A 27,542-nucleotide genomic window follows, 5' to 3' on the forward strand; every position below is an offset into this window, starting at 1 on the left:
AACTCTAATTTATTCATTGAATTAGGATAAATTGATGTGAACCCTAATTTACTTAAATTCATTGAATTATGATAAATTGACTTGAATCATAATTTACTTGAATTAGGATTTAGGGTTTACTTGAATTAAATTAGGATAAATTGAATCCGATTAGTTAATGGGTTTGAATCCAATAAACTAATTGAATCCGATTTCTGCCCCTCCGTGGCAGAAATCCTGTGTCCACCCCTGATTATAGGGCTTGCCTATCTCAGATTTTGGGTTTGCCTACCCTAGAGCCCAGAACTCAAACTCAGAGCCCAGATTAAAAAAAAAAAAAAAATCTCAACCCTCCCTCCCTCCACTAAGCAGCGCCTTGCGCGAAGAAAAGAAAAAAAAAGTGTGTCGCGCCGTCGCCTCCGCGGCTCCGCCTGTTACCGCGCCGCATTGCCTTCGGTAAATCCCCTTCTCTGAATTCTAAAAGTTCTTGTCAAACAATTAATTCAAATATTCAATCATCCTTTCGCTTCTTTGCCCCATGTATTTTGGATATTTGTGAGACTACTTCTCTCTCCTGTAATTTGACTTGGTTTTATATTAAGTTAGATAATTTGTGCATCATACCTGTACAAAATTATAGTGTTTGGAATCTTCTAAAATCTTTTGAATACCAGATAGGTCCCTTATAATTTTTTTTACCAGTACACTCAGGTGTTTGTGTATTAACTAAAGTGAAAATCTGGTGCAGTGCTAAGCATCAGAGATTTTCACGAGTTTATCTCAATTTTATGATTCAATTGCCTAGATTCTATTTGTTGGGTCAATTTGAATAAAACCAATTGTTATTGTACTTATTTTGTTTAATTCTTATTTAGTACCAATTTTAGTAATTTTTCTGAAATTTAAACTTGATTTTGCATAGCAAACCACAAAGTGTCTGCATTTATATAACTCTTGTGATTTTTAATTAGTAATTTATAAAGTGTTTTGATTTCTGATTTTTTTTCTTCGAATTTGACAGCTTCAGGTATTGGGGCATTTTCTTCATGGATGATCCAGTTGCTTGTCTGGTTGAGTAGTTGATGGTTATAGTCAGTTCAGATTTGAGTTTCAGTTTTTTTTATTTACTTGAGTTCAAGGAAGATTAGTTACAGGTCATCAACTTATACAGAAAAATAAAGAAAGAAAGAATGTATTTTGGTGTTTAATGACACAGTGCCACTGGTATAGTACCAGCAACCAATTTTCTTCTAAATTATGTTTAATGGCATATGAAAAAAATTGATGGCACCATTCCAATGGTACCACTTCAATTTTTACTACATTTGAAATGCTTGCTATTTTTTGAATTGTGTCTTAAACCCGAACCCGTCAGTTTATTAGAAACCGAACCCGATTTTTGCCTACCCCTAGCTCAAATGCTAGCCTCGCCACTGCTTTCTCTCATGGCAATTTTATTGCCTCGGGTCGGTTGGCCAGTAGATATCCAATTGTAGAGTTCAAATGAGCATGTGTAGAAAATTTCTAATACTGGGCCTAGATTTAAATCAACAAATTGGGTTATGGGCTTAATCTTAAATAATGGACCCAAATATCATAGCTTTAAGCCTACTGTTTATTTACCATCAGATCGACAACCCATATTTTTCGTCCGAATTTTCGCTCGCATTCGCAATTTCGCATCACTCTCTAGTCTGTTCTATGGCTGTTGTCAGTAGCAGCAGCTTTCTCTCGTTCTCTCATGGTGGAGTATATGGACGGTGCCATTTCTCCTGTCCCCGTAGAGGGAAGGTTTCCTCATCCGCATTTTTTCGCGTGTGCTCGCGAAGTGAGTTACATGCGGCCTCAGTTACGGGTAACTCGGATCCTGTGGAGGTGATTGGGATCGGAAGCCGAAAGGATGCCGTGATAGACTTCTGTTTGAGTTCTAGCTCACTTTCTTCTTCTCTTTCTCGACTTCGCTTTTGGTAATTGATTAAATTAGTTGAATTAATCTTATTTATTTTACTGGTAAAAGTCCTCCCTACAAGTGATATAAAGAGTGGGATGCTATGGCTTGTGAAAAAGATTACCAAATTTTGCTTGACATAATTTTCGAAGCAACTGTTGCCCTATGAGGATACCAAATTATTTGCATGAAGGATCATAAATCGACCATGTGCATGCTCCTGATTCAAATTGCAAATCTAGCACCAATTGATTATGTTTATTCATTGCTGCATATCTATTTCAAAAATGCTGGTGTGTTGTCCCTTGATTATAATATTAATTTCCATTTTCTATGAAATGAATATTTGTCGCAGGACATTGCATATTAAAGATTCTTCTAAAGTGCAGTTGATCCAAAGATGTCATGGAACAGGTAAGTGCATTTTACATTTTACATTTTTCCTTTTGCATGCAGAGATATTCATACAATTGTCCACATAAACACATATAGCAATAATGTGATAACCTCTTTGCCTCCTCCTCTCTTTCTACTCTCAGCTCTTAAGACTTGAGCTTTTTCTTTTTTCCAAGAGAAATTGTTCTTCTCAATTTAGTAATTCTTGAGATAGTATAAGTAATTCCTCATAGGTATACTGGTCAGGGCTGAAAAAAATAGCAAGTTGTTCTAAAATTATGACTGTACTCTTAAATGCTGCTTCTCTTTTTAGATTAAGTAAACTAAAGAACAAATTAATGGAAGAAATGGTATGGTTTATTTTAAAGTAATACAGGGTGTATTTAATACAGAATGTCTAATATATCCTCATTTGCAAGCTTAACCTTAGCCATTGTTAACTTGCTAATGCTATATGAAGCTCTGATGTGCATAATTTCATCTAATGTTGTTTCCTCCTTTATATTTTAGATGTGATAATTAGAGACATGGAGTTTCCCCTCTCACTTCACCCGCACCCGTCAGCATTTGTTCTTGTTTGTACACTCCCTTTTTTTCTATTAAAGTTATATCTTTGTAAGCGTGTGAAATTATTTTTATTTGATGTGTGAATTGTTAATCTAACTTTGTTGTAGTTGATGTTATAGGTGGCAAGTACTGGGCACGGTTTGGAACATATTACTGCAACAGAGCTTCTATGTCATGCTAAATCCATAGGAGTCCTAGCCATTTCAATATTTTTACGGCCTTTTAGTTTTGAGGGGCGAAGGCGTCAAGAAGAAGTAATTATTTGATTGATTAGTTGATCACTCCACTACCTAGTACTGTGAAATTGAAAATACAAAAAGAGATCATTGTTAATACATTGTGCAAAATTTTCAATACCATGTACAGTTTTTCATCAGAAAATAAAATCTATAATCCCATTCAGCCTAGTGCATACTGACTACTTATTTTTCTCCTTTATAGGCTGATAATTTGATCAAGAAGCTTCAGGAATCCTCAAACTTTTATATAGGTAACAATAAGAGTAAAGATTTAACTATTGTATAACAGTATATAATATTTGAGTTGAGCATGAGCTTCTTTATTCTCCTTATTCAGTGATAGAAGGGGACTCTCTGCTTAAAACAGAAGCTGAAACCCTGTCAGAGGCTTTTGAAAGTGCAAATAATGCTGTCTTTTTGTCTATTAATATGATCTCAGCTATGACTTCGGTATGACTAATGTTTTAGATTTATTTCCAAATATAGTTTGAAATCCGGTAGCTCTTGTTCTGACTCTTTAATTTATGTTATTTTTATCAGGAATCTCATCTTTTGGAAAATTCACCAAATCATCCAACAAAAGTTATCACTCCATCAGAAGTCATCAAAGTACAATGTCACATTTCGTTTCTCGTTCCTTTTCCATTTTTTTGTTTTAGTTTGTCATTCTATAGACTGAAATTGTGACTAACTTGAAAGTTTTTAGAGGGCCATGGAGAAGCTAGAGTTAGTTTTGGTGCTGGTTATAGCGCTAAGTCAGCAATAAAGCAGGCCATATCTAATATCTCATATTTTCACAGTGAAATGAAGGTTGGCACATGTACTCCCTCAATCCTTGACACTTATTTCATTTCCATTTACTTCAATGTATTTTGGTTATAGATGGTACTTCTTTTCTGTTTGTGTAGGTTTTTGTTAGTGTTACTTATTTTGGTTGTTATGGTAATTCTTTTCTGTTTGTGTAGGTTTCTGATGGTTTGGTTTTCATTACTGTCACATCTGCATCAGTATTGGACAAAAATGATTTGGTCCCAATTATACATTCCTTTCGCCAATTCACAAATTTCCATGGCAAAGTTATATGCTCCAAAATAAACGAGCCCAGTTTCGAGCCAAGACTTACAATAGTTACTCTCCTTACTGTTGGGTAAGAACATGAGAATACATATATTGTAGTAGATACTAGATTTAAAGTCTCCTGCTTTTAATGAAATTTATTAATACTCAGGTTTGAACATAGCACTGAACCGAAGCAAGGATTTCTCTCTGGCCTAGCTTCGCGAGTTCCTTTTATCTCTTACTTTATCAGAAAACAAGATGCCCCTGAATTGGAAAATGACTTTCCCCGAAATGATGTTTCAACTTTAGAAGAGAAGCAAACATCCAAAGTTGAATCAGAAACAGTATATTTGGGTACATTATCAGAAGTTAGCAAGCCAACAAGTGAAGGTAAATATCTAAAATATATGGTAGTATATGTATATTGTATTCTTTTCTCGTTTTTTACTTTTTTTTTCTCTAACATGGCCTTATAATCAATTACAGCATCTCAGTCTGAGAGTAGTTTCTGGAGCTTAGGACCTGGATTCCACATGGCGAAGCTTTGGGCACAAGAAAGGGACACAACAAAGGCATCTAAAAATGTCGATGGAATTGACACTTTTACTATCCCAGTTGGAGTGAAATTCTCTGGGAACCGAGAATCTATGAAGGGAAAAAATTATTGCGACGGTGGAGAACGGGCATTTAATGCTGAAAATGCTCGTAATGAGGAATCATCAAGTGATAGTACAAATAGTGGCCTTGGGGCAGTTTTAGAAATTTACAACTCAGCAGTAGAATTAATTAAAGGTAGAAGTATGATTGAACGTAGGAAGCAAGGTGTGCTCTCGAACCGTGCTGCATCTATGCTGGTATATGTTTTTCATTCTTTTTTGCATTATTGGCTGATATTACCTTGAAAAAATATTGTACTTCATTGTTGGCTTTATAATGGTGGTGATGTTTTTCTCTTTTTAATCCAGGCATCAGAGAGAGAAACAGAAAAGACTTGGAGCCCAGTGGTACAAATAGAATTTAAAGGAGGTATTTACAAGGGGCGATGCCAGTGTGGCATTCCTGAAGGAAAGGTATATTTCTAATTATCACTAGTTCACAAAATGATCTAAAGGTATATCTCTTCTTACAACATAAAATGCCACAGGGCCGTCTGACATTTGCTGATGGGCGCATTTATGATGGGATGTGGCGGAATGGCAAGAGATTTGGTGTCGGCACCTTTTATTATAGCAATGGTGATGTCTTTCATGGCACATGGAGGGATGATCTTATGCATGGAAAGGTATAACCCCCCCCCCCTCAATTTTTTTTTTTAAATAAAAAACCCAGACTATACCCTAGTTAGTTGGGATAGTGCTATTTTTTTTTGTTGTTCTTTTTCCGGGGTATACTGAAATTGCAACTTAATTCTTCACATTAAAATTTCTAATCTTTAATTTGATAATTGTGTAGGGATGGTACTATTTTGGAGGAGGTGACAGATGGTTTGCTAATTTTTGGAAAGGGAGAGCTAATGGAGAGGGGAGATTTTATTCCAGAGACGGTGGCATATACTTTGGTTATTTCCAAAATGGGTGGCGCCATGGCGAGAGCTTGTATGTAGATGCAAATGGCTCAAGGTACTGTTTGGTTCAATGCATCCGACCCTTACTGTACAAAAATCTAATCCAAATTCTTTACTGGTTTAAACTTAACTATATTTTATAGGTGGTCTGAAATTTGGGATGATGGCATGCTCATTAGCCGCATTGCAGTAGAGAAGTAGGTCTTTTCAGATATTTTGAAAACAAGCCTACTGGAGAAGAAATGGGTAAAATCATGCTTTTACTGAAATCTTCATAAAATAGTGAGAAGGATCGGATTGGTCTAGTATATCAACTGATGAGATAGCTATATTGGTATGACTTGATCCATTTCAACCACACAAAAATGAACAAAGAGAGCAGAAAATAAAACTTTTTTTTCTTTTTTATGAGAGATCCTAAAATGAATTGTGCTCTCTCTTTGTGACATGTGGTACCTGATATAGATTAGTGTGTATTATTAAATCCGACGAAGTTGTCAGATTCTTGGTGTGAGGTGGGTTAGAATCACATGTTTCTTGACTTGAATTGTGCTCAGGTGCTTCACGAAGTAAAGATGTTTTAGTATTTGGCTTTGGATTTCAGTATTGATAGATAGCAGGGAAAGATGCTACTAGCGGGACTGCAGGACAGATGATTTATGAGAATAAAATAGTAGATCTAGGAATTGTGGTTATATGATCCATTGTAAATATGTTTTTTATCAATGAAATTGTTAGTAGACATTTAAAGTCACTAATCTTCAAGAAAAAGATATTACATTTTTTGGAATTTTTATTATTATTATTTTAAATAGAGAAACTATAATTATTGGATGATTTAGATTTTAAACTCCAGAATTATTTACATCGATGAATTATTTTTTTCTCTATTAAATTTCACATTTTTTTTAAGAATTGTTATTTTTTTTTTTTGATAGAGAAAACTGTAACTATTAGTCAGATCAATGATTTTTTCTTCTATATTTAAAAAATAGCAAAATATTAAAGAAAACATATAATTTTATTTACAAAAAATCTTTTAATATCCTCGGCTTGGATCGGCAGTTCTAATTTTGAAAATTGAAATTTAAGACTGAAATGCCAGTACATTTTTAGTTCGCACTTCTTGTCTCCCAACCAACACAGCTTTATACAATTTCAGCAATAAGCACTGAAGGGGGAGGCATGGGTCCAGCCACCGTCGAATTTGTGCTACCATTAACTGAACAGAGGACACCGCCCAAAGGCTTTCAACATAACACGTGCTTCTTTCTACCTCTAAGAAAAAAAAATGAAGAAGTTCATGCATCACAATAAATAATGAACATATCATGTTCACATGGAAATTATGCGGGCCCAGTCATGTCAGTTTAGTAGGGAGCCCAGTATTAAGGCTTCTAATACCTTTCGACCTGGTAGTGAAACATGTCACTATTATGGAGTCGAATACTCACGCCGGATCAAAATCAAGTTGATACCTGTTTAGAATATAGGAGAGTTTGTTTTGATATTCATGTCAAATTAAAACCGACGATTCAGATCTCATTCTACACGGTTATATATTGCACTCGAAAAACGTGTCATGCAGTGTTGTGTTGTTACTAACACGTGATTTTAGTCTTCTGTCATGTTGTATCGTGACTAAATTAATTTTTCACATACTGTGCCGTGATTAAAATGTTAAAGGGTGGTCAGGTCATGCAAATAGTCACGCCACATGAGCCATGTTGTGTCCAAACATGTTGTGACCATTTGATCATAATTTATGTTAGTTTATTCAAGATTCATTATTTGATCAACATCTAACAGTTCTAATTACACGTGACTCGCGTGCTCATGTCATGCCATGCCGTGACTAGATATTTCGCGTGATGTGCCGTGCCGTGACTAGATATTTCGCGTGATGTGCCGTGCCGTGTCAAATTTTAAAAAGATGATCACGGTATAGAACACGCGAGTCACAACACGGAACCTGCACGTATATCGTACCATTTCGTACTATAACCGTGCCATTTCATAACAGAACCGGCTTCACCGTGTCATTTTTTCCACTCTAAATTCAACTATTATGATATGAATAATTATAAGAAACCCCCCACTCCCATCCCCCCATTTTTCCCGCACTCTCTCTCTTCCTTAACTGTCATATATCCCCCCACTAATTTCGTTAAAAGTTTTATTTTATCCCTGCATTAAATTAGACTGTCATTTAATACCAATCCCCGCATTAATTATGCCTTCCTCTAATAACAATTCCCGCATTAATTATTTCTTTAAAAACAATCTCCGCATTAATTATACCGTTATCTAATAACAATCCCCGTTAATAAATGCTTATCTGTTAATTGATGCTCAAAAAAGTATTTATCATTATTTCTGAGAAGTATTTACCCTTGTAACATAGAGTATTTATCCATGTAACATAGAGTATTTATCATTGATATTTTACTAAAAGTTGCAATATGTCTATGAAGTATTTATCCATGTAATATAAAGTATTTATTCATATAATGTAAAGTATTTACCTATGTAACATAAAATATTTATCATTATGTCTCAGAGTATTTATCATTGGGTGAGTGGATTGTTTATTTAATGGTCTCCAGTTGTGCGGGGACGATTCAAAAAAAAAAAAAAATTTGTGCGGGGACAATATAATGGATTGATTTATTCTTTCATAAATAGAGATCATTGCATAGGGTTTAATACCTAACAAATTCAAGTTAAATACTTTGATACTTCAAGTTAAATACCCGTAGTTTTTTAAACGCTCATTAATGATTGAGCGGTCCCCCCATGTTTAATGGTCCCCAATTGTACGGGGACGATTAAAAAAAAAAGAAATTTTGTGCAGGGACAATTAATTGATTGATTTATTCTTTCATAAGCAGATATCATTGCAGAGGGTTTAATACCTGATAAATTCAAGATAAATACTTTGATGCTTCAAGTTAAATACCCGCAGTTTTTTAAACGCTCATTAATGATTGAGCGGTCCTCTCATGTTTTTTTTTTTACAGTATCTGCGAGAATAAATGCGGAGTGGAGGCTGCGAGAATTGTTATCAGCGTCCTTATAATATAGGTTTTGTGGTAGTAAATTCTGAGAATCGAACATCTGGACGGATAAGAGCAATGTATAGAGTTCGTCATCTTCGTAGGTCAATTGTATAATGTCGTCATTTTCCACTGTGGAGGATACAAGTTATCTCTAGATTGTCAAATATGTGATTAGATATGCTACCAATTAAAGTCGAGCCATTCATAAAGTGTACAATGAATTTGTTGTTAGGAGTCCATCTCCATAACAATTTATTCTTCTTGGTACGGTCTAATTGTAGTTCTATATATAGGAGACAATGTGACATATTCTATCTATACGAAAACGGCCGTTATGATCACATAACAAAAATCCAAAAAGCAATTATATATGTACAAAGTAAATTTTCGAATTTGTTTAATGTATATATTTAGTTAAAATAAATAACAAATAATTATTCTCTGTAATCGTAAATTTCCAAATAGTACACAGAACGCAAATGTCATATTTAATTGAAGAAAAAAAGTAAAAGATAATAAAATAACTTTTATATCTTGTACATAATATATTTGTAAGTTTCAATGCCCCATCTTTTTCATACCTCATTATATCTCATATTTTATATCTTCGTTTTTAAAGTCCAAATTATCGATCCGAATCGTTCAACATGATATTTATACTAAAATATTCATGGAGATGAAATTTTTTGAAATTTTTTTACTATTTTTTAAGATAGATACGAAATCACTGCTTTTAAACTGTTAAAAGAAATGATTTTCTACTCATCTTAAAAAATAGTAAAAAAATTTCAAAAATTATAAAATTTCATCTGTAACCATATTTTAGTATATATATCATGTTGAACGGTTCGGATCAACAATTTGTACTTTGAAAACGAAGATATAAAATATGAGGTATGAAAAACATGAGGCATTAGAACCCTCCTAAAAAAAATGGTGTCTGCAACTTCACATTAACATAATTTATGTCTGCAATTTCACGTTGCATCAAAAATAAATTTTTTAAAATTGAGATTTTTTTAGTTTATTTTTTATGGTAAAAATAAAAAATTTGGGATAAAAATTATTAGTATTTTTTTTTCTACTTTATCCCTCAACCGAGAGAATATTTTATGAACGTAAATGCTAATTTCTAAACAATAGTGAGCATCTCCAAAAGTGATTGCTTATGGATTGTTTATGCTGATGTGTCAATTGTTTTTGTAATTGCTGAGTTGTATGGCTATTGTTTATTTAGCAATTGTTGGAAATAATTGCTTAATAAGAAATTATTTTCTAAATATGAGTTGGCAAAATGTTTAATTCTCAATTGTTTGGTTGATTGCACCAATGTAAGAGTGGATTGTTTAATTTTTAAAATTTTTATAATTAAACAATTAATTTTAATTTCTGAATTGGAGAGGCTCTAATACCGCATTTACCGTCTCTCTGAGTCTCTCTCTTTTTTGAGTCAACGCGGTTAAAATAGAAAGGTCTGCGGTCAATACTCTAGTTGGATGGTGACGTGGCATCAACCGATCCATTAAGACCCCTGTAGAAGGCGTGTGCTCACGCGCTCTATTTGGGCGGTGCTCCCTCCGACGTGTCACCATTTAGAACTTTTTACACCAGGATCACGATCTCCAACACCTAATCTCCCACAGACATCTGGGACCCAACAGATAATTAACCTTTTACATGAGCGCCTTTTTCATGACATGGTGAACTGCGTGTTTGCAAATATTAAGAACCTTGTATAGCGAGTCGGGACATGGGACAAGGGACTTTTTCTGGGGCCCATAGACCCAGATCTTCCATGACACGTGTCGTAATCACACTCGCTCGCACCAACCCGCGCTCCCTTCCCATGTGATAACCCTATCTGTTTCTCTATTGGCCATATTTTGCCTCTTTTCAATTTTCACTACACGTGTCACTCCCCTTCTCTCTGCATTGTTAAACGAAACAAATCAGACCCAAAGCAAAGCGAGTGCTAATTAGATACAAAGAGAGAGAGAGAGAGAGCGAGAACAGTAAACACACTGTTTAGAGTGAGGTGTTTTCGATCCGCGGTTGGAAGAGAAAGAGATAAGAGGTGAGTGGTCTAAGCACTTCTCTTATGGAATCTTTTTGAGTATATATTTCGTAGGAAAAGAAAAGAGCATTTCATTTTCTTTTATTTTTCTCTCTTTTAAAGTTTCTTGACTAAAAGTGGACGCAATAGAAAGCACTACTACTTTGATATGTACTACTCGCTTTAGGCGTGGCCTCTGATTTCTCATTGGTTACTTGCAAAATAAAAATTCATGCTCTATTTTGACAAGTAAAAGACTAATAGAGATACTTTATAGGCTTCGTGAATGAGCATTTTTTTTTTACAATATTTGAATTTTTTTTATAGGCACCAAAAAACTTCTCTCTGGAGACTTTTCCATTTGCGAAGTTTAAATGAGCTAATTTAGAGGATTTCAAACTTGGGGCTCTTTAATTTCTCTCATGGCAATTTTATTGCCTCGGGTCGGTTGGCCAGTAGATATCTACACAAATCTTCGATATAATTCAACAAATATTCATGCAAGGAGGCACAACTGGAGTAATTCATGTTCTCTCTATACCGGTTCGAAGTATGCTTGTGTGGGATTTGAACCAGAAAGCAGTAGTAGAAATTTTTCTATTTGGTCAAGTTTAGTTGTCACTCCTCCAGAGGAAGTCTCAATTTCATCAGAGAAGAAGGTTTATGATGTGGTGTTAAAGCAAGCAGCTTTGGTAAAGAGAGAATCAAGTAATAGTGTGGTTCTCGATGTCCGACCTGATTTGCTTCTGCCTGGTACAATACCAGTGCTGAAGGAGGCATATGACCGAAGTGGTGAGGTTTGCGAAGAATACGCAAAGACATTTTACTTGGGTGAGAAAAAAAATCCTTATACAATTTGGAATCTCCTTTTATTTTGCAAATTGAGTTCAGGCATAAATGTGTTCTCATAATCTAATTAATTAGCTGGTTGTGACAGGGACACTTCTCATGACACCTGAGAGGAGAAGGGCAATTTGGGCAATTTATGGTAATAATTTCACAGATTGTTCTTCTCTTGCTTTCTGTAAATATTTGGCTCTGTGAATTTCTTGCTCAATTTTTTATCTATTTTACCACAAAATTATGTATGTTTCTAATTTCCTCTGCTATTCATATTTGGATTTAATCTCTTACTTAAATAAAACCACAAATCTTTGATTTATTTGAGTACCTAAGTTATATGATATCCGCCAACAAAATATACAAACTAAATGAGTTATAGATTGAAAAAAATAAAAAAAATGGGAGGCATGGAAGAAAAATTGCCAGTACTAAAATTAGTAGTTCAGTACCAACCAGATCCAATAGTCTTGCTAACTTTTCAATTTTTTATTTTCTTTTCTGCCAGATCAGTAGGCCTAAGCTTGATTAAGACTTGACCAGACCTTAAAATATCTGATTAAATATCCATTAAACCAATAAAGAAAAAAAGCACATGATTGAATGTAGAACAAGTCTTACCTAGCCTGAGCAAATGATTGCAAATAGTCTTACATGCAAGTCATTGGGTTTACATTGGCCGACTGAATAAACAAATAAAATTACAAAAGAAGACCTCAGGAATTATGCGATATGTAATACAAATTTTACGAGGGTCTAAGAAGAAAATTGCTGTCCGTAGTGTGGTGTAGGAGAACGGACGAGCTTGTTGACGGTCCAAACGCATCGCATATTACGCCATCAGCATTGGATAGATGGGAATCAAGACTTGATGATGTGTTTGCCGGTCGGCCTTATGATATGTTTGATGCTGCTCTTTCTGATACTGTTGCCAGATTTCCAGTCGACATCCAGGTAGTGTTTTAATGAATGTCTAATTCTCAAAGCACGTGTATTTTCAGTACTGTAATTTTACAAGCTTAAAATCATTTTTCATATGCAAATTTGTTCAATTGCAATACATTGTACAAATCATCTAAATTGAGAAATATTTTATGCCCTCCCCCCCCCCCCCCCCCCAAAAAAAAAACTAAAAGAAAGAAACTCAATATTAATACCATGTATGCCTGTTCTTTAAGCAAAAAATATTAACCTAAAGCAACCTATTTGTGCTTAAGAATTTGTTATAATATGAAAAAGAACGAGGCATAAGGGATGCTTAGCTAGAAAAAAAAAAAACAGAGAAGGGCTTTCGGATAATTTTTTTTGATCATGGATCAAAAAAGGTCACAAGATATATTGATTTCTAAGAACAAAGAGTAAGGAAAAAAATAACAATTAATGTACTTTCAACTAACTAAATTTATTTTAATTCAATGCTGTAGCCTTTCAAGGACATGATTGAGGGAATGCGAATGGACTTGAGAAAGTCGAGATACAAGAACTTTGACGAGCTATATCTCTACTGTTATTATGTGGCCGGTACTGTTGGGTTGATGAGTGTACCAGTGATGGGTATTGCACCGGAATCTAAGGCCACAACTGAGAGTGTTTACAATGCCGCCTTGGCCTTGGGTATTGCTAACCAACTCACCAACATTCTAAGAGATGTTGGAGAAGAGTAAGTAGAACAAACATTCAAAAAATGTTTCATTAATCCATCCCAATCAAAATTAATCTCATTTTAATTAATTATAATGGGTCCATGCCTGATTTACATTCATACATCTATTGCAATGTTAACAACAGTTCTAGGAGAGGAAGGATATATTTGCCGCAAGATGAGCTGGCACAGGCAGGGCTGTCAGAGGAGGATATATTCAAGGGGAAGGTGACGGACAGATGGAGAAGTTTCATGAAGAATCAAATCAAGCGAGCACGAATGTTCTTTCAAGAGGCCGAGAAAGGCATCACTGAGCTCAATCAAGCTAGCCGGTGGCCGGTACACATCCTTTCTGTTCTTTTTTCTTTTCTTGAATTGTTTGCAAATAGTGCCTAATATCATGGTTTATTGTTTTCTCAATAGCAAATTTAGATGTTGGGTCTATTGCTTCAGGTGTGAAATTTGTACTGATATGTTCAATATAATGTATATAATAGGTATGGGCCTCTCTACTGATCTATAGACAAATCCTTGATGAAATAGAGGCAAATGATTACAATAACTTCACAAAGAGAGCATATGTTAGCAAGGCCAAGAAACTACTAGCACTGCCTGTGGCATATGGCAGATCTCTCATAAGCCCCTCTTCACCCAAGCACTCTACACTAGCAAAAGCATGAGAGAAGAAATGAAAAATAGTATTCTATGCACACCGGATATATATCTAGGAGCATGATCTCATAAGATATAGATAGCCTACAATAAATATATATCTCGGTGATGTATGTACAAAGTAAATATTTTATGTGACAGATCGAATGTCAGGGTATACTTGGAGCTAGAAAGTTCGATTCGATGATGTGGTCGAATACATACCGTTTTATTTTTTGGTTTTCTTTGTTTCCATATCTTTGTAAAGTATTCCAAATTAAAAAAAAAAATGCAATTTAATGCTTCTTGCGTCACTGCTGAGGTAGAAGCCAACTTGTGCTAATTTCTAATGCTTTGTTTCTCTTATTACTCTTAAATAGAAAGAAGTCAAAGGAGCTCCGACACCGACAGTGTCATGTTTAAACATGTCGTGTCGTGCTGGTACGTCTAACATGTAAGTTGTACAATGTCGTATTGTGCTACACAGTTCGAAAACTATGCACGACAAGTACGTCTACGGACACGACATGTGCTAGCATTAGGGGTGTAAACGATCGGATATGGGTCAGATAGTGATTTTACCGTATTCGTATCCGTTATATTTTTTTGAATATGGATACGGATACAGATACAGATATTTTTCATAATTAGCTTATTGGTTACAAAATATCTATTATATTATTAAAATATTAATCACTAATTATGTCATAATGTGGCATTGTTCATCAAAATATACATCTATATGCAATTTAATATATTATTGGGTATAATATGCAATTTAATAAATTAATTTAAGAACACATAACACATTGTTGTGGTTTAAAAATAGAAACGGCCGGATACAGATAGTTAAATATCTTATCATATCCTTATCCGTTATAATTTTTCGGACACGAATATATATACGGATACAGATAGTCTCGGATATGGATACGAATCGGATAATTTAGGTAATTTTCCGGATTCGGATCCGGACAAAATCGGATAATATCCGATCTGTTTACACCCCTAGCATAACGTGTTGTGTTGTATTTTTTTTTTCTACTTTTCTAAAAAAATCATTAAAAATAATAAAAGAATGGACAAAATATGGAAAAATGTTCTAAAATAGGGAACAAAGGAAAATTCATATTTTCATAATTTTCAAGTCCTTTTTCTTGAGTCATTTTATTTTTTCTAATTTTTTTTCAGTACTTTATGAATTATAACTCTTGGATGTGCTGCGTCCAAACATGTCCAGTCGTGTTCCAACATTTATGTGCTACATATTGTGCTGTATATAAATCTCTTATCCAGCAGACGCCGCCCGCAAAGGACACAACACGGATACGTCTAGACACGGCACACATGTCGTGTTCTGCCATGTTAGTAGTCGTGTGTGATGTGGCGTGTCCTAACCGTGACATGTTTTTGAATTCACTGACCATATATAATTGATATGTATGTAATGATTTATTTTAGTATTTGCAAATCTTGAAAAGCCGTTTTACTGATTAAGCAAACAGACCGTGCAATCTAGGTAATAAAGAAAGAGACTTCAGCTCTAACATTAATATTGAATTTTTGATATTTAACAAAGAATTAAAGATGCACAATTAATTAATTAACCTTAGTACAAGGCCACTCGTACACTCCTATAACGTGGCAATACAACACAGGTGGCTTAATTAGATACAAAACTTATATTCATACAAACACGTTACAATCACAATCTGTGTATAACATGGCTTTCGAACGAAATTGTTCTCAGAGGCAAATCATCAAACACCTGGCGTGCATTCTTAATTACTCAGAGATGGGGAGAAGAAGGAGGGGGTTTCTTTGAATCGAGGTAGTCTTGCCATGCATCAAGCTGTTGCTTTGTTGGGGGCGTATTGTTATTTTTAATTGATCGATGCACATCATATGTGGTAGCTCCGAAGAACAGCAATCTGCTACCATGTCATTATTTAAAAAAAATGAAGAGGGAATGAACGTAGACAATTGTAAGATATAAACAAATGGTGACAGCTGACAGACTGACAGGTGTTATTTGTAATTTGTTACTTACCCAGCTCCGAGAAGAACTATCTGTCTTGGAAAAAGGTTCTTTCCCAATATCCTCATCGCCTTTTATGGCTTTGTCCGACTTGATTTTTTTATTATTTCAAACTGGTTAGAGCAATTTCCTGCGGAGTTGATATACAATTGAATTTGAGGGCGGAGGGTAAACTTCGGAAATACCCTCCCTTTATTTAAATTAAAGATGACAATCAAAATGTTTTTAAAAATTACTTAAAAACCAAATTGCTTTTAGAAAATGGTCTATGTGACATAATTAATTGGTTCGTTGGTTAAGCTGACTACGGTGTAAAATGGTAACAAAATTATTGGTCTTAGACTCTTAATTATAACATGTTAGAAAATTTGCACATGTATACAATGAACTTACAGACTTACAGCATAGTCTCGTTTTTTTTGTTTTTTTTATAGACACTAGAACATGAGCGCCTTTTAAAACTAAAAATGCGCAAGAATAATGTTATTTGAATTGGTGTGTAGTACAAAAATATATATATTAAAAGTTGTTAATTCGAATATAGTGGAAGAGCCGAAGTTTTTATAAATATCCCAAAAAAAAATTAAATTTAAAAAACTAACCAAAGTTGCACCGTATTTTGAAATCTACCCAAACCGCAAAAAAAATTTGCGCTAATTCAATCTAAAACCGCCAAAAAAAAATTGCGGTTTTTTACAAAACCAACGGTTAAAAAGAAAAAAAAACTGCAAAAAAAATTTTGCAGTTCCAATTTTTTTTTCATTTTTCAGATTTTTTTTAATTTAAATAGAAATATTTATAATTTATTTATTTTTTGTATTGAAATATTAGAAATATTTAATATATTTCTTTGAAAATAGATGAAATATTATATAATTTGATTTATTAGAAAGAATGCTACAAATAACCCGGATCAATATTTTTCATGCCAGATTTTTTGCGGCCGTAAGAAAAATTAATATATTTCTTTGTGTTAGTGGAAAAAAATAAAAATGTTTGGATTCTTAGTTATTGATCCCGGTTCAAAAGTCACTTCTAAGTAAATACAAAAAATATTGTCATCCTTCTATTGCATTTAATTTCTAAAAATTTGTATCTATTTTAAAAAAAACAAAAAATTTAAGTTATTTAATGATTGTTATTAAAAAGAATTCTCAAAATATATACAACATTTTATAAATTAAATGTACTAGAAGGATCACAATATTTTATGTATTACTTAGAAATGACTTTTCAACCGGGATCAATAACTCAAAATCCAAGCATTTTTATTTTTTTCCAATAACTCATAAAGAAATATATTAATTTTTCTTACAGCCACAAAAAATCTGGCATGAAAAATGTTGATCTGGGTTATTTGTAGCCGTCTTTCTAATAAATCAAATTATATAGTATTCCATCTATTTTCAAAGAAATATATTAAATATTTCTAATATTTCAATAAAAAAATAAAAAAATCTGAAAAATGAAAAAAAAAAAAATTAACCGAAAAAAAAATTTGCAGCTTTTTCTTTTAAACCGTGGTTTTGGAATTCTAAAACCATAAAAAAAATTTGCGGTTTTGGAATTCTAAAACCGTTAATTTTTTTGGCGGTTTTAGACTAAATTACAGCAAAAAAATTTTGCGGTTTGGATAGATTTTAAAATCTTGGGCAACTTTAGTTAGTTTTTGAAATTTAATTATATTTCTGGATATTTATAAAAAAAAAAATCGGGTGGAAGAATGTTATTCTTGTGTAATTGTGTTATTTGAAATAATGTAAATACCATTTACATTATAAATTTAGAATAATATTAATTTTAGAAGTATATTTGAATTGTTGAATTAATGAAACATTAATCTATCGCTCTTTCCAAAAAAAATAAAAATAAAAAGAGGAATTCGTTCAATACTGTATTACTAGTACCGGCGCAAATGAGATAAGCATAAAGAAACTTGCTGTATTTTACTATTTTACACAATAGGCTAGAAAAAAAAGGGTAATTTTTTTGTTTTTTTGTCTGTTACAGAATCAAAAGTGGAGTTTGACTTTATTAGAGGCGCTAAGTGTTTTAAAATGCGACAGGCTTATGAAGTCGGCACTCAGAATGCCATGCAAATTTTAAACCGTTTTTCTATAGGCCGAATGGACAATAGTGCATTTTTTAAACCGTTTTGGTTTTGGAGAAGGCTCGTTTTTCTTTAAATTTCTCAAAAGGAGGTCATTTTGAATATTACCCTCTGTTATGGTCTTGTCATATGGGAACTGATTTAGTCTTTAGCCCACAATGAGATATGGGTCATAACTAAAAAAAAAGAAAAAAAGATTCTACCCCTAAGTAAGAACTATTTCCTAAATTTTCATCTCAAGTAGACCCAATTTAGTTCACTTTCTTCAATAAGTGGGCCTAACAGGCTTTCATAAAGGCTCACGCAATAGATGCAAGGCCTTAGTTAGGAATTACCAGGACCACTAATGGCTGGCATATCACATATGGTGATGTGTGGTACTGGTACATCAGCAGCATCGAATCGGGATCGGATCGATGAACATTGAACCAAATTGGGTCAGATGTCTGATCGTAACCAACCAAATTGGGTCAGATGTCTGATCATAACCATCCGATTAATATCGGATTTCTGCTAACAGTTTTGATTAAGTTTGCACAAATCTTGACACAGATCAAAAGGCTGGGAGTTTAACCACCAAAAAGGGCAGTAGAAGGCAGCTAATACAAAAATATACAGTGTATTAAAAAAATTAATCTTGGCGACAAATTAATGACAGTTGGAATCATAAATTGACCATACCACCCAAGTATCTTTACAACATCAGCAAGTGAAGCGCAAATCTACCCATGAAGGTTAAGTGCCTTCATTTACTGGATTCAAGCAATATATTACACCTTTTTATTAAAAAAGTATAAGAAAAACAGTGATCACCTGATTAAACGAGGCATTTACTGATTCACTGTCAGATAACCTAAACAGCAAGTCATAAAGGCCTCTGATTTATTAAATAAATAAAAGTTTATTAATTAATCTAAATTAATTGGCAAAATGGAAAAAGAAAATAGCATCACATCGCCGACCTGTACCAACCACCAAAATATGATTTATGTCCCTTACTATTTAAACCCCATTGGCCATGAAAGCGACCTGATACCTTACAAGACAATCAAGTGAGGCTTCAACAGACCAAAAAATGGATATACTTTTTTCCACATTAGAAATTGGCAAATTGCAACGAAGAAGAATATAACAGATCTGCTTGGTTTCATATCTTACCCTCTTATTTCATTATATTTTATCACAATTTGTTGTATGTTTGGAATCAACATATTCCAAACAAGAATGCCAGTTGTAATACTTGTGAATCAGCAACCATAGTTGAATGGCTGATCCAATATTGGATTGAACATCTAAATTTTTGAAAAAAAAAAAAAATTACTAAATAATCAACTTTTGGTAATTCTGGAATATCGATATCCTAATGCAAATATGGTTCAGATCTATTGTAAAATAGTCTTCTATTGAAAATCTTCGTAAAATTTTCCGGTTCAGTCTCTGACAAAAAAAGCATTTGAACAAACCAGACGGAGAAAAGACACAATGCAATCAGACTTCACCACAAAATAGCAAATGTTAGCACAAGTTACAAGCCAAAACAAACCTAAACAATCCTAAAGAGAGAAAAAAACCACAGATACACTTCTATGAAATAACAAGCTTCAAAGAATAAAGAAAAAAAAAAAGCCATTTGGCGGGTTTTGGATCCGCTCCGGTTATGTGGAACTCATTGGACAGTCCTCGTTAGATCCGGACCATCCCTTGAAGATCAAGAAGTTAGCTTCGGCACCTATTGAAGATCAAGCAGTTACCATCAGATCAAAAATGACAGCCTAAATCTGACTGGGAATCTCCAATGAACTCTGTACAAATTAGAGAGGAGCCGAACCCAATTGGTTTCTTATAATGAAATCAAAATCCAATAAATTATTGCTCTTGATCAATCAGCTATGATCTGACATCTAAAATCAATCAAAAGGAGCAAACTGAAAACCACAGCAAAATAAATAACATGAGAGAAAATCCATGAATGCACACCATTACAAATGCAGCACAGCCAATGATTTCATTGTACAAGACAAAGGGTCGACTTCATGCACCATTTGCTTTCTCGACACACGGGACCACCTCATATCACCACCTGCCATGTGGCAAGCTGTTACAAAATGAAGCACCTGCCCAAATATCCTAAACATCTCCAGCCCGTATATACACTCCGTATCAGCCACGTAGGCCGCGCACCAGTCCATTGGTGCATCAGGGTGCCTTGAAACTAACTTCCATTTATTACCATCACCGGACTTCTCCAGTTCAAAAACCTTTCTAACAGCCTTCTCTCTCCTGTTCACTGGACCATCTCTCTCGCACCAAGAGACACAGAGCATGAACAAGCGGATTCCGCACGATACTATTTTAGGGTTGTACTCACGGAGTCTTGGAGCGGGTCGATTTGTCTGGATTCCAACCCAAAAGCCCAAATCGAGATCATAAGCAGCAAGCTTATCAGTCTCAGTATAAACATAGAATTTGCGACCACAAACGGTACCAGTGCAAGGCAATCCGAAATCAGCTGGTAAACCAGCAATGTCAACCCATCTGTCATTTATCGGGTCATAAATCTCACCTGAATCCAAAGGTTCCTCCCAGCAACCATGACCACCTATTACAATGAGACCGAGTGTCGGTACTGAGCCGGTACGAATTTTGTTAATTACATTTGAGGGATCTGGCAAATTGCCGTCATCTTCATCAAATGCATCTCTAAGACTGAACCTCAGAGATAACCGGTGTGGGTCATCGTATACATCAGAAATTTTTCCTAGACCTAAACGGACCTTTGATTGATTTATCGGGTCACATATGTCAACCGGGTTATGAAAAATAGTGCAATTGGTTGTGATTTCAAATGCTCCAACAATGGGCCTGGACCTCGCGACCCGCATCGAGGCGGCTTTACGCCACAGACCTGTTAATGGGCTGAAAACCAATACTGATTTGTTGGTCTTTAACGAAAGGGGTGAATTGGGGGTACAATTGGGAGCAGTTGAGCAGCCCCCAACAATGTACAAATCAGATCCGACACCTACAGTGGAATACAAAAACCGACCCTGGAGGCGATCTGACTTGATATGATGCCATTTATCACTGGACATGTCCAGTGCATGGATGTCTCCCGAGTGAGATTCATCTCTCATGACCCCCAAGAGAAACAACCATGGAGTACTGTACTGACAATTAGACCTTAACTGTATGAATTGCCAGGATGTTGTTAGATCTCTCCATTTTTTGCACACACAACGGGCTGCCATTAGAGAAGATAAAGGAAGTTTTACCAGTATCAACTCTAGTACATCATCTGGGACTGAGAAACCGGGTTGTGGACTTAACAGGCGCTCTTGGTTAAACCGTTTACCCTTTCTAGAACTCTTCTTATAAGAGAAGCACTCAATAGCAGTTGTTTCTACAACTGAAAATGTTTTTGAAGGTGCAGAATGTTCCATGGAGGTTACTAACCTTGTTTTGACCATGCTATCCAATTCATCACAAGCACAAACTCTACAGCCATTACTCTTTACTGGTAAACTGAGGCACTTGGATGAACCGGGTCTAGGGTGGGTCAGTTTCTTTTCATCTGCACTCCTCTTCCTAACACTGTTAGCTGAATTGATGGAAATTGGGTTGGAAACACTGAGTGATTCCAGATCTCTGTTCAGAGAACCATCATTTGGGATTATTTCAATATCATTTCTGGGGTCATTGAATAAAAGGGAGGTTTTGCAATTGCTATTTGAGCTACTTAAGGTAGCAATGTTCATACTACCCATCTCAAACCATCATTTTTTTCGTAAAATCAAACTAGTTCCAATCTAAACTATAAGCTCAAAATGACCAATTAAAGCAAAGGAGGCAAAAGAAAGTGCGACCTTTTTGAAGAATTGAAAACTTCAACAAATAATTTGCCAAAGTAACCGCATTTAGTAAGAATAAATGAGAAAAGGATAGAAAAAACAGGATTTGTAGACTGGATTTGGAGAGGAAAAAGTGGCCAAGTGGTTGGATTTCGCTGGAAGATAAAGACTAAAGAGGCTTTTATAGCGAACAGTTAAAAGAGGAAATAGAAGAGGAGCTTTTAGAAAAAAAGTACAGAACTGGGACCCTCTGAACAGCGGGGCCCACTCTGAAGGAAAAGGTTGGATGACATAGTTGGCGCGATGCACGCCCCGGTGGTGCAATGCAAATAAGGTCAAAAATTGGGTGTCATTAAGCACTATTTATGTTCTTCTTTATTTTTTTAATATTTATATTGTTTATTTATTTGCTTATTTTTACTTATTTGTTTATATTTTCTGTATTGTAATGACGTACCAACCAGAGGCGTTATATGACGAATTTACATCCATTACACTAAGAATTAGAATATTATTAGGCTTATCAAGCTTTTTTTTTAAAATTTAATTCAAAAACCTATTAAATTTGATTCAAACCACGAATTTTACTGTTGAAATTAGTCCACCTTAGGAGTGATATGTTTGCATACATAATTTATAAATTTTTAGATTAATTTAGTATAAATTTAAGCAGTCAAGAATAAATAGTTTATAAATTAATTTGAATGCATCTTTTATTATTTTTTATCACTGGATTTTATAACAAATAATTTAAATATTTATAAATTTTACATACAAGTGATGTAGATTATTTGTTTGAAGTCAATTGAATGGATTTTTGAGTGAGCTTAATAACACCCAGTTCTCATAGTTAGCAATAGTATTTTCGGTGTTATTGAGCCGTTGACAAATAAAATTTAAAAATCTAATTTCTTGAAAATCACTTCGCAGGACTCAAATATCTGCAATCCAATGACATCTAGTATAATTGACAATTATGCAGTGGTCAAGATTCTTCTCTAACAGTTTATAATGCTCTTATCTATATAAGATTTTAAGATACATTTCATAGATTAAAAATTACATAAATGATACTAAAAATGTCACTAAATATTTTTTTTATTCACAAACTGAAAGTTCTTACTTTAGTTTTTAATTTTTTTTTAAATTATACCAAATTCAAGGATCTTATACAGAGTTTTAAAATAGAAGATAATTAATAGGTGGTAAGTTCATAGTTATAAACTTCATACTTAGCACGCTTATTTTTTTAATTAAGATTCATGAAATACATTAAAAAAAAATGTAAGTGTTGATGTGACAGTTATAATTTCAATTGCATAATGTGAAATCATTACTAATTTAGCAATCTTTCTAAAAAATATCACATTATCATTTGCAATTGTTGCCAAGTGCTAATTTTGGAGATACAAACTAAAAATTACAAACAATATTAAAATATATTATTCAACATGTCTCACAAACTATAAGTAGAATGCATTATTTGAAAGTGATTGAGAAATAATGGCTAAGTTGTTAATGCGGCCAAAATATATATATATATATTCTGCAATTACAAGAAAAGAGATGTTCTCAGTACATAATTGTAAATAAGATCAATTAAGCATCATGATACTTTAAAAATTAATTAATTAAATACTATAGTAACTAACTAGTAATTAAACCATGATACACTATTCAAAGTCAATCATTCACCGATAATACACAAGTATAAAAAAGGCCAAAAAGGAAAGAATTTTTTATTAAAAAGGAAAATTCTGTTCGTCTGTCATCTCCTAAAGAACATGAATGACATGGCCCAATATTCTCTTGTTCATCTTCATATCACGACAATTTGTATTTTTTTTCTTCGCAACTTCCTCACCTTCCAAAAGCAACTGATAAATTATGATAAAAAAATGATAAATTGTCCCTAGCTTCCTCACATTTTGATAAAAAATGATAAGTTAAGGTGGGGGCCAAAGGAAAAGTTAGGGTTGTGATGCCCATTTGGTGGGTAGGTGGGGTCCGGTACATCTGTTCTTTGAAATAGAACATGGGAACATAAGAACATGAGAGGATATGGTCAATTTAGAAATAATTTAGGTTTGCTAGCCTTGTTATTTAATGTTCTTAATTATATTGCCTTGGACTTATTGGGACTTAATTACTCTAGCTCTTTTTAATTTTTTTGTTAGATATTTAAGTCAAAATGCTAAAAATATGATTTTCAAGAGGTTTGAGTTCTAGTCTTTGTGGAACTATATACTTAATTAATGAGAAACTTATGAACATTTTTTTCATAACTCAAAAGGACTTATAAGTAAAAAAAATAAAATATTGTGCATGGTCAATGAACCTTTCAATTTATAAAATTTATACACTAACTCGGCATTCTCCATAAAAGTACTATGTAATAGCAAGTTGTTATCTAGATAGAGCCTATATAAAATGATTTTGTTGTTCGGTTTTATAACACGAAGTTAGAGTTTTATTATTATTTTGTCTGAAATAGAAGTTCAGTTAATTGCCAAATGCATTTCTTTGCAATTTTTTTTTTTTTTTGTGAAAATCGAACTTAAATCTCCTTGTAAAGAAAGTAAAATGGGGAAATTAGATTCATGCCACTCCAAAATGCTGAATTTAGAAAAATGTCATCTCAAAATTTTGATTTTGTTAAATGCCATCCCAAATCTCATTTATTAAGAAAAATGCCACCCTTACCATATTAATGTATAATTCTAAATTAATAATTTACATAAAAGGGGATATTACTTGAATAACCCTGATCCATTTCTCCTTAGAAACACCCTGCTCCATTAACGTAGATGAACATAATTCCAAATTAACACCAACCCTAAACACCCTACTCGTCTCCTCTCCGTTCGCCTCCAGCCCATCTCCTCTCCGCCTTCCTCTCCACTCCGCCTTACTAATATTGGGTGTGGATTCTGATTTCCTAATTACCTGCATCTATCTGAATTTGTATTTTTTTTTTTTAGAGAAAAGGCTCTTATGCGTTATATTAATCAATATAGAGTAAAGATTACATACTGGAGCAACATTCTAATAAACTGAAATCTACTTATCTAATTAAAATAAAAAACCAGCATGGTAAACATTACACTGGTAAAAAACTGAAAATTCGCAATTTGCCTAATTTAAAGAACATTATACTGGTATATACTGGAATTGAGATTTAATCGAGGCATAATTACACACTTAAAGAATAGTTCCAGCCTTGTTTAGTGCAGCTTTCCATCTCAATTTGCCCAATTTCAAACCAAAATTCGCAATACCCAAGAAATTGAGATTAGAACACGGTACCATTTTATTAGCCAAGCATTTGTAGAGACGGAAGAGAGGAGAGGCTCGATTGGGAAGAGAGGGTGGCTGTGACTGGGAATAGAGGAGACGGAAGAGAGGAGACGGGTGAGAAATGAAAGGATCGGACCCATTAAGGGTGTAGAAATGAAAGGGTGAGGGTATTTTTGGAATATACGAAAATACTACTCAAAATACAATATATTTTGTTTATTTTTTATTACAAATGTATAATAATTTGTTAAGGGTGACATTTTTCTTAATAAATGAGATTTGGGGTGGCATTTAACAAAATCAAAATTTTATAGTGACATTTTTCTAAATTTGACATTTTGGAGTGGCATGGATCTAATTTCCCCAAGTAAAATTTATCATCATTCTTCACATCCTCTCCAATGTTACACAAGGGAATCTTTTAAAAATAGTGAATCCAAACCATTCTTTTTAGCTTGGCACGAATCTCAAAGTCCAATAATAGTGTCCCCTGTGCTAGCTCGAATTCCAAAACAGTGAGATTTAATCACTTTCGAGGAAGACCTCTAAATAGGAGAGTAACATGTGTAAATTCGTTTTATATACTTTTTAGCATAACAAGTGCATAAATAGTCTGGAGATTAGTAATCTCATCTTTGAAAAGGTTTCTAACCGACAGAAATTTAATAGGGAATACGAAATATACTATTATATTACAAATGAACCTGTAGATTATGAAGGCATGAAGGAGAAACAAATTCCAAATGCTGGAGTCTTTTAGCAAAAACCCTTCATGAAAAATCAAATAGCAGTAACAAGATTTTTTAATTTGAGTTTTTATTGCTCTATATATACGAAAGCACCATATTTCTTAGCTGGTCTATAAATTTTTTCCTTTTTTACTTACGGTTGCATAATGATTTTCCATTTTCCTCTTTTGAAGCTCAAGTCTAATACAATTTGGGCTTAAGCCTTTTAAAGGCTATAGCTATTGAAAATAGTTTGCTTCTTTGACGGGCTGGATTAATTTGCAATTAATCCAAGACTTGAAAAAGCGGGCCGCATATGCATTTAGTACTTCATGTTATTTCTACAATCAGAAAAGAAAATGGGCAAAGATCTTTATAACAAATTCCTTGGAAAATTCTATGTTTTGAGAAACTTGGTAGATGCTACCGAAGGTTATATTGCACAATAACATTCTTACAATTGACATACATTCTTCAATCACAGCAACCAACAGAAAAACAGAAAGGGAAAGAAAATTTAAAAGCTTCTAACCTACCAGTACCAGCACCAGCACCTCTAACCTGCTGGTACCAACACCAGAGGCGGATCTACTGTAGCGCGGGGGGCAGCCGCCTCCCCCTGAATTTCAAGTTTTAGTGGTGATTTATTAGTACCGATCGAAGTTGCCTCTCCCTGGAAACTTTTTTGCCTCCCTCTGGATGTTTGATTTGTAATTCGAATCAAAATTTAGTGTTAAAATCAAAATAAATATTTTAAATTATGATTGGTAATATTAATTATAAGTTATAGGATCATAAATTATAAGTTAAGGTATTAGAAAATATAAGTCAAAACATTATTTTTTTATCGAGTATCCAATTAGTTAATGGGTTTAAATCCGACAAGCTATTTAAATCCGATTCGATATTTTTTTGACGAAAATCCTGAGTCCGCCCCTGACCAACACCAATCTTTAGCAAAACTTCCACCAAAGTTGAACCTCTGAAGCAATCTTGTCAGCCAATATATGCGGTGGTATCCTTACATCTCTGCAAATAACAGCATTTCGTTGTTTCCGAATCTCCCAAACTGCACACATAAACCAACACATCCAAAGCTCAAATCCAAATCAAATTAAACCCATACCAAAGCCAAAGCTAAAGCCAAATTCAAACTCAAAATAAACTCGAACCAAATCCTGCGTTTTAATTTAAATACAAAATTAAAATCAAATCCAAAACAAGTCAAATCAAATTCAAATTCAAGTCAAATTCCAAATCAAGTTCAAAGGGATTCAAAATTCCTAAAACTCAAGTGAAACCCAAATCAAGTTCAAAGGGATTCAAAATTCCTAAAACTCAAGTCAAACCCAAATCAAGTTCAAAGGGATTCAAAATTCCTAAAACTCAAGTCAAACCCAAAAAAAGTTCAAAGGGACCCCATTTCCCTAGAACTTAAACCAAATCCAAATGGAGCCCGAAGGTACCCAATTTCCCTACATACTATTTTGATTGAAAATTAAATCTTTACAATTTCACTATACG

The 27,542-nt window shown here is 33.9% G+C and overlaps 3 protein-coding genes and 1 long non-coding RNA gene across 6 annotated transcripts; 2 read left to right on the forward strand and 2 right to left on the reverse strand.

Annotated features, from left to right (window-relative positions):
• The first annotated feature begins 298 nt into the window (after positions 1-298).
• Positions 299-6,387, forward strand: ARC3 (GTP binding protein). 3 transcript variants are annotated; one of them, XM_078295163.1, is made up of 17 exons: positions 299-435; positions 1,001-1,946; positions 2,283-2,341; positions 2,834-2,898; positions 3,010-3,144; positions 3,332-3,380; positions 3,467-3,579; positions 3,670-3,738; positions 3,829-3,939; positions 4,095-4,276; positions 4,358-4,578; positions 4,675-5,042; positions 5,154-5,258; positions 5,333-5,470; positions 5,641-5,807; positions 5,896-5,998; positions 6,366-6,387. In XM_078295163.1, exons 2-16 carry the CDS (start codon positions 1,561-1,563, stop codon positions 5,951-5,953), a joined length of 2,226 nt encoding a protein of 741 aa, XP_078151289.1. In that variant the 5' UTR covers positions 299-435; positions 1,001-1,560; the 3' UTR covers positions 5,954-5,998; positions 6,366-6,387. The 3 variants fall into 3 exon arrangements, with proteins under 3 accessions (XP_078151289.1, XP_078151296.1, XP_078151285.1); XM_078295170.1 differs by lacking the exon at positions 6,366-6,387 and adding an exon at positions 6,310-6,328; XM_078295159.1 differs by lacking the exon at positions 6,366-6,387 and having other exon boundaries at positions 5,896-6,186.
• A 4,899-nt stretch (positions 6,388-11,286) lies between these two features.
• On the forward strand, positions 11,287-14,330 carry LOC144546632 (phytoene synthase 2, chloroplastic-like). Its single transcript, XM_078295174.1, has 6 exons — positions 11,287-11,695; positions 11,802-11,852; positions 12,486-12,658; positions 13,129-13,364; positions 13,493-13,685; positions 13,844-14,330. Exons 1-6 carry the CDS (start codon positions 11,287-11,289, stop codon positions 14,024-14,026), a joined length of 1,245 nt encoding a protein of 414 aa, XP_078151300.1. The 3' UTR covers positions 14,027-14,330.
• A 1,188-nt stretch (positions 14,331-15,518) lies between these two features.
• LOC144550609 (uncharacterized) lies at positions 15,519-16,163 on the reverse strand. Its single transcript, XR_013510515.1, has 2 exons — positions 16,048-16,163; positions 15,519-15,928 (listed from the first exon to the last, which is right to left on the reverse strand). It is a non-coding gene; the product is annotated as an uncharacterized LOC144550609 (long non-coding RNA).
• A 3,453-nt stretch (positions 16,164-19,616) lies between these two features.
• On the reverse strand, positions 19,617-22,286 carry LOC144546596 (F-box/kelch-repeat protein At5g42350-like). The gene has a single exon (XM_078295140.1). It carries the CDS (start codon positions 21,907-21,909, stop codon positions 20,125-20,127), a length of 1,785 nt encoding a protein of 594 aa, XP_078151266.1. The 5' UTR covers positions 21,910-22,286; the 3' UTR covers positions 19,617-20,124.
• Between the last annotated feature and the right edge of the window lie 5,256 nt (positions 22,287-27,542).

The sequence above is a fragment of the Carex rostrata genome, chromosome 2, assembly GCF_964058835.1.
Source record: "Carex rostrata chromosome 2, lpCarRost1.2, whole genome shotgun sequence".
Classification (NCBI taxonomy): Eukaryota; Viridiplantae; Streptophyta; class Magnoliopsida; order Poales; family Cyperaceae; genus Carex; species Carex rostrata.

Excerpts from the sequence above, each read along its gene's own strand:
- ARC3 (XM_078295163.1), top strand. The coding sequence starts at position 1,561 with ATGGACCCAAATATCATAGCTTTAAGCCTACTGTTTATTTACCATCAG. Across the intron at positions 3,145-3,331 it reads GGCGAAGGCGTCAAGAAGAA|GCTGATAATTTGATCAAGAA; the intron begins GTAATTATTTGA and ends TCTCCTTTATAG. Across the intron at positions 5,471-5,640 it reads ATGATCTTATGCATGGAAAG|GGATGGTACTATTTTGGAGG; the intron begins GTATAACCCCCC and ends ATAATTGTGTAG.
- LOC144546596 (XM_078295140.1), bottom strand. The coding sequence starts at position 21,909 with ATGGGTAGTATGAACATTGCTACCTTAAGTAGCTCAAATAGCAATTGC.
- LOC144546632 (XM_078295174.1), top strand. The coding sequence starts at position 11,287 with ATGGCAATTTTATTGCCTCGGGTCGGTTGGCCAGTAGATATCTACACA. Across the intron at positions 11,696-11,801 it reads CGCAAAGACATTTTACTTGG|GGACACTTCTCATGACACCT; the intron begins GTGAGAAAAAAA and ends TGGTTGTGACAG. Across the intron at positions 11,853-12,485 it reads GGCAATTTGGGCAATTTATG|TGTGGTGTAGGAGAACGGAC; the intron begins GTAATAATTTCA and ends TGCTGTCCGTAG.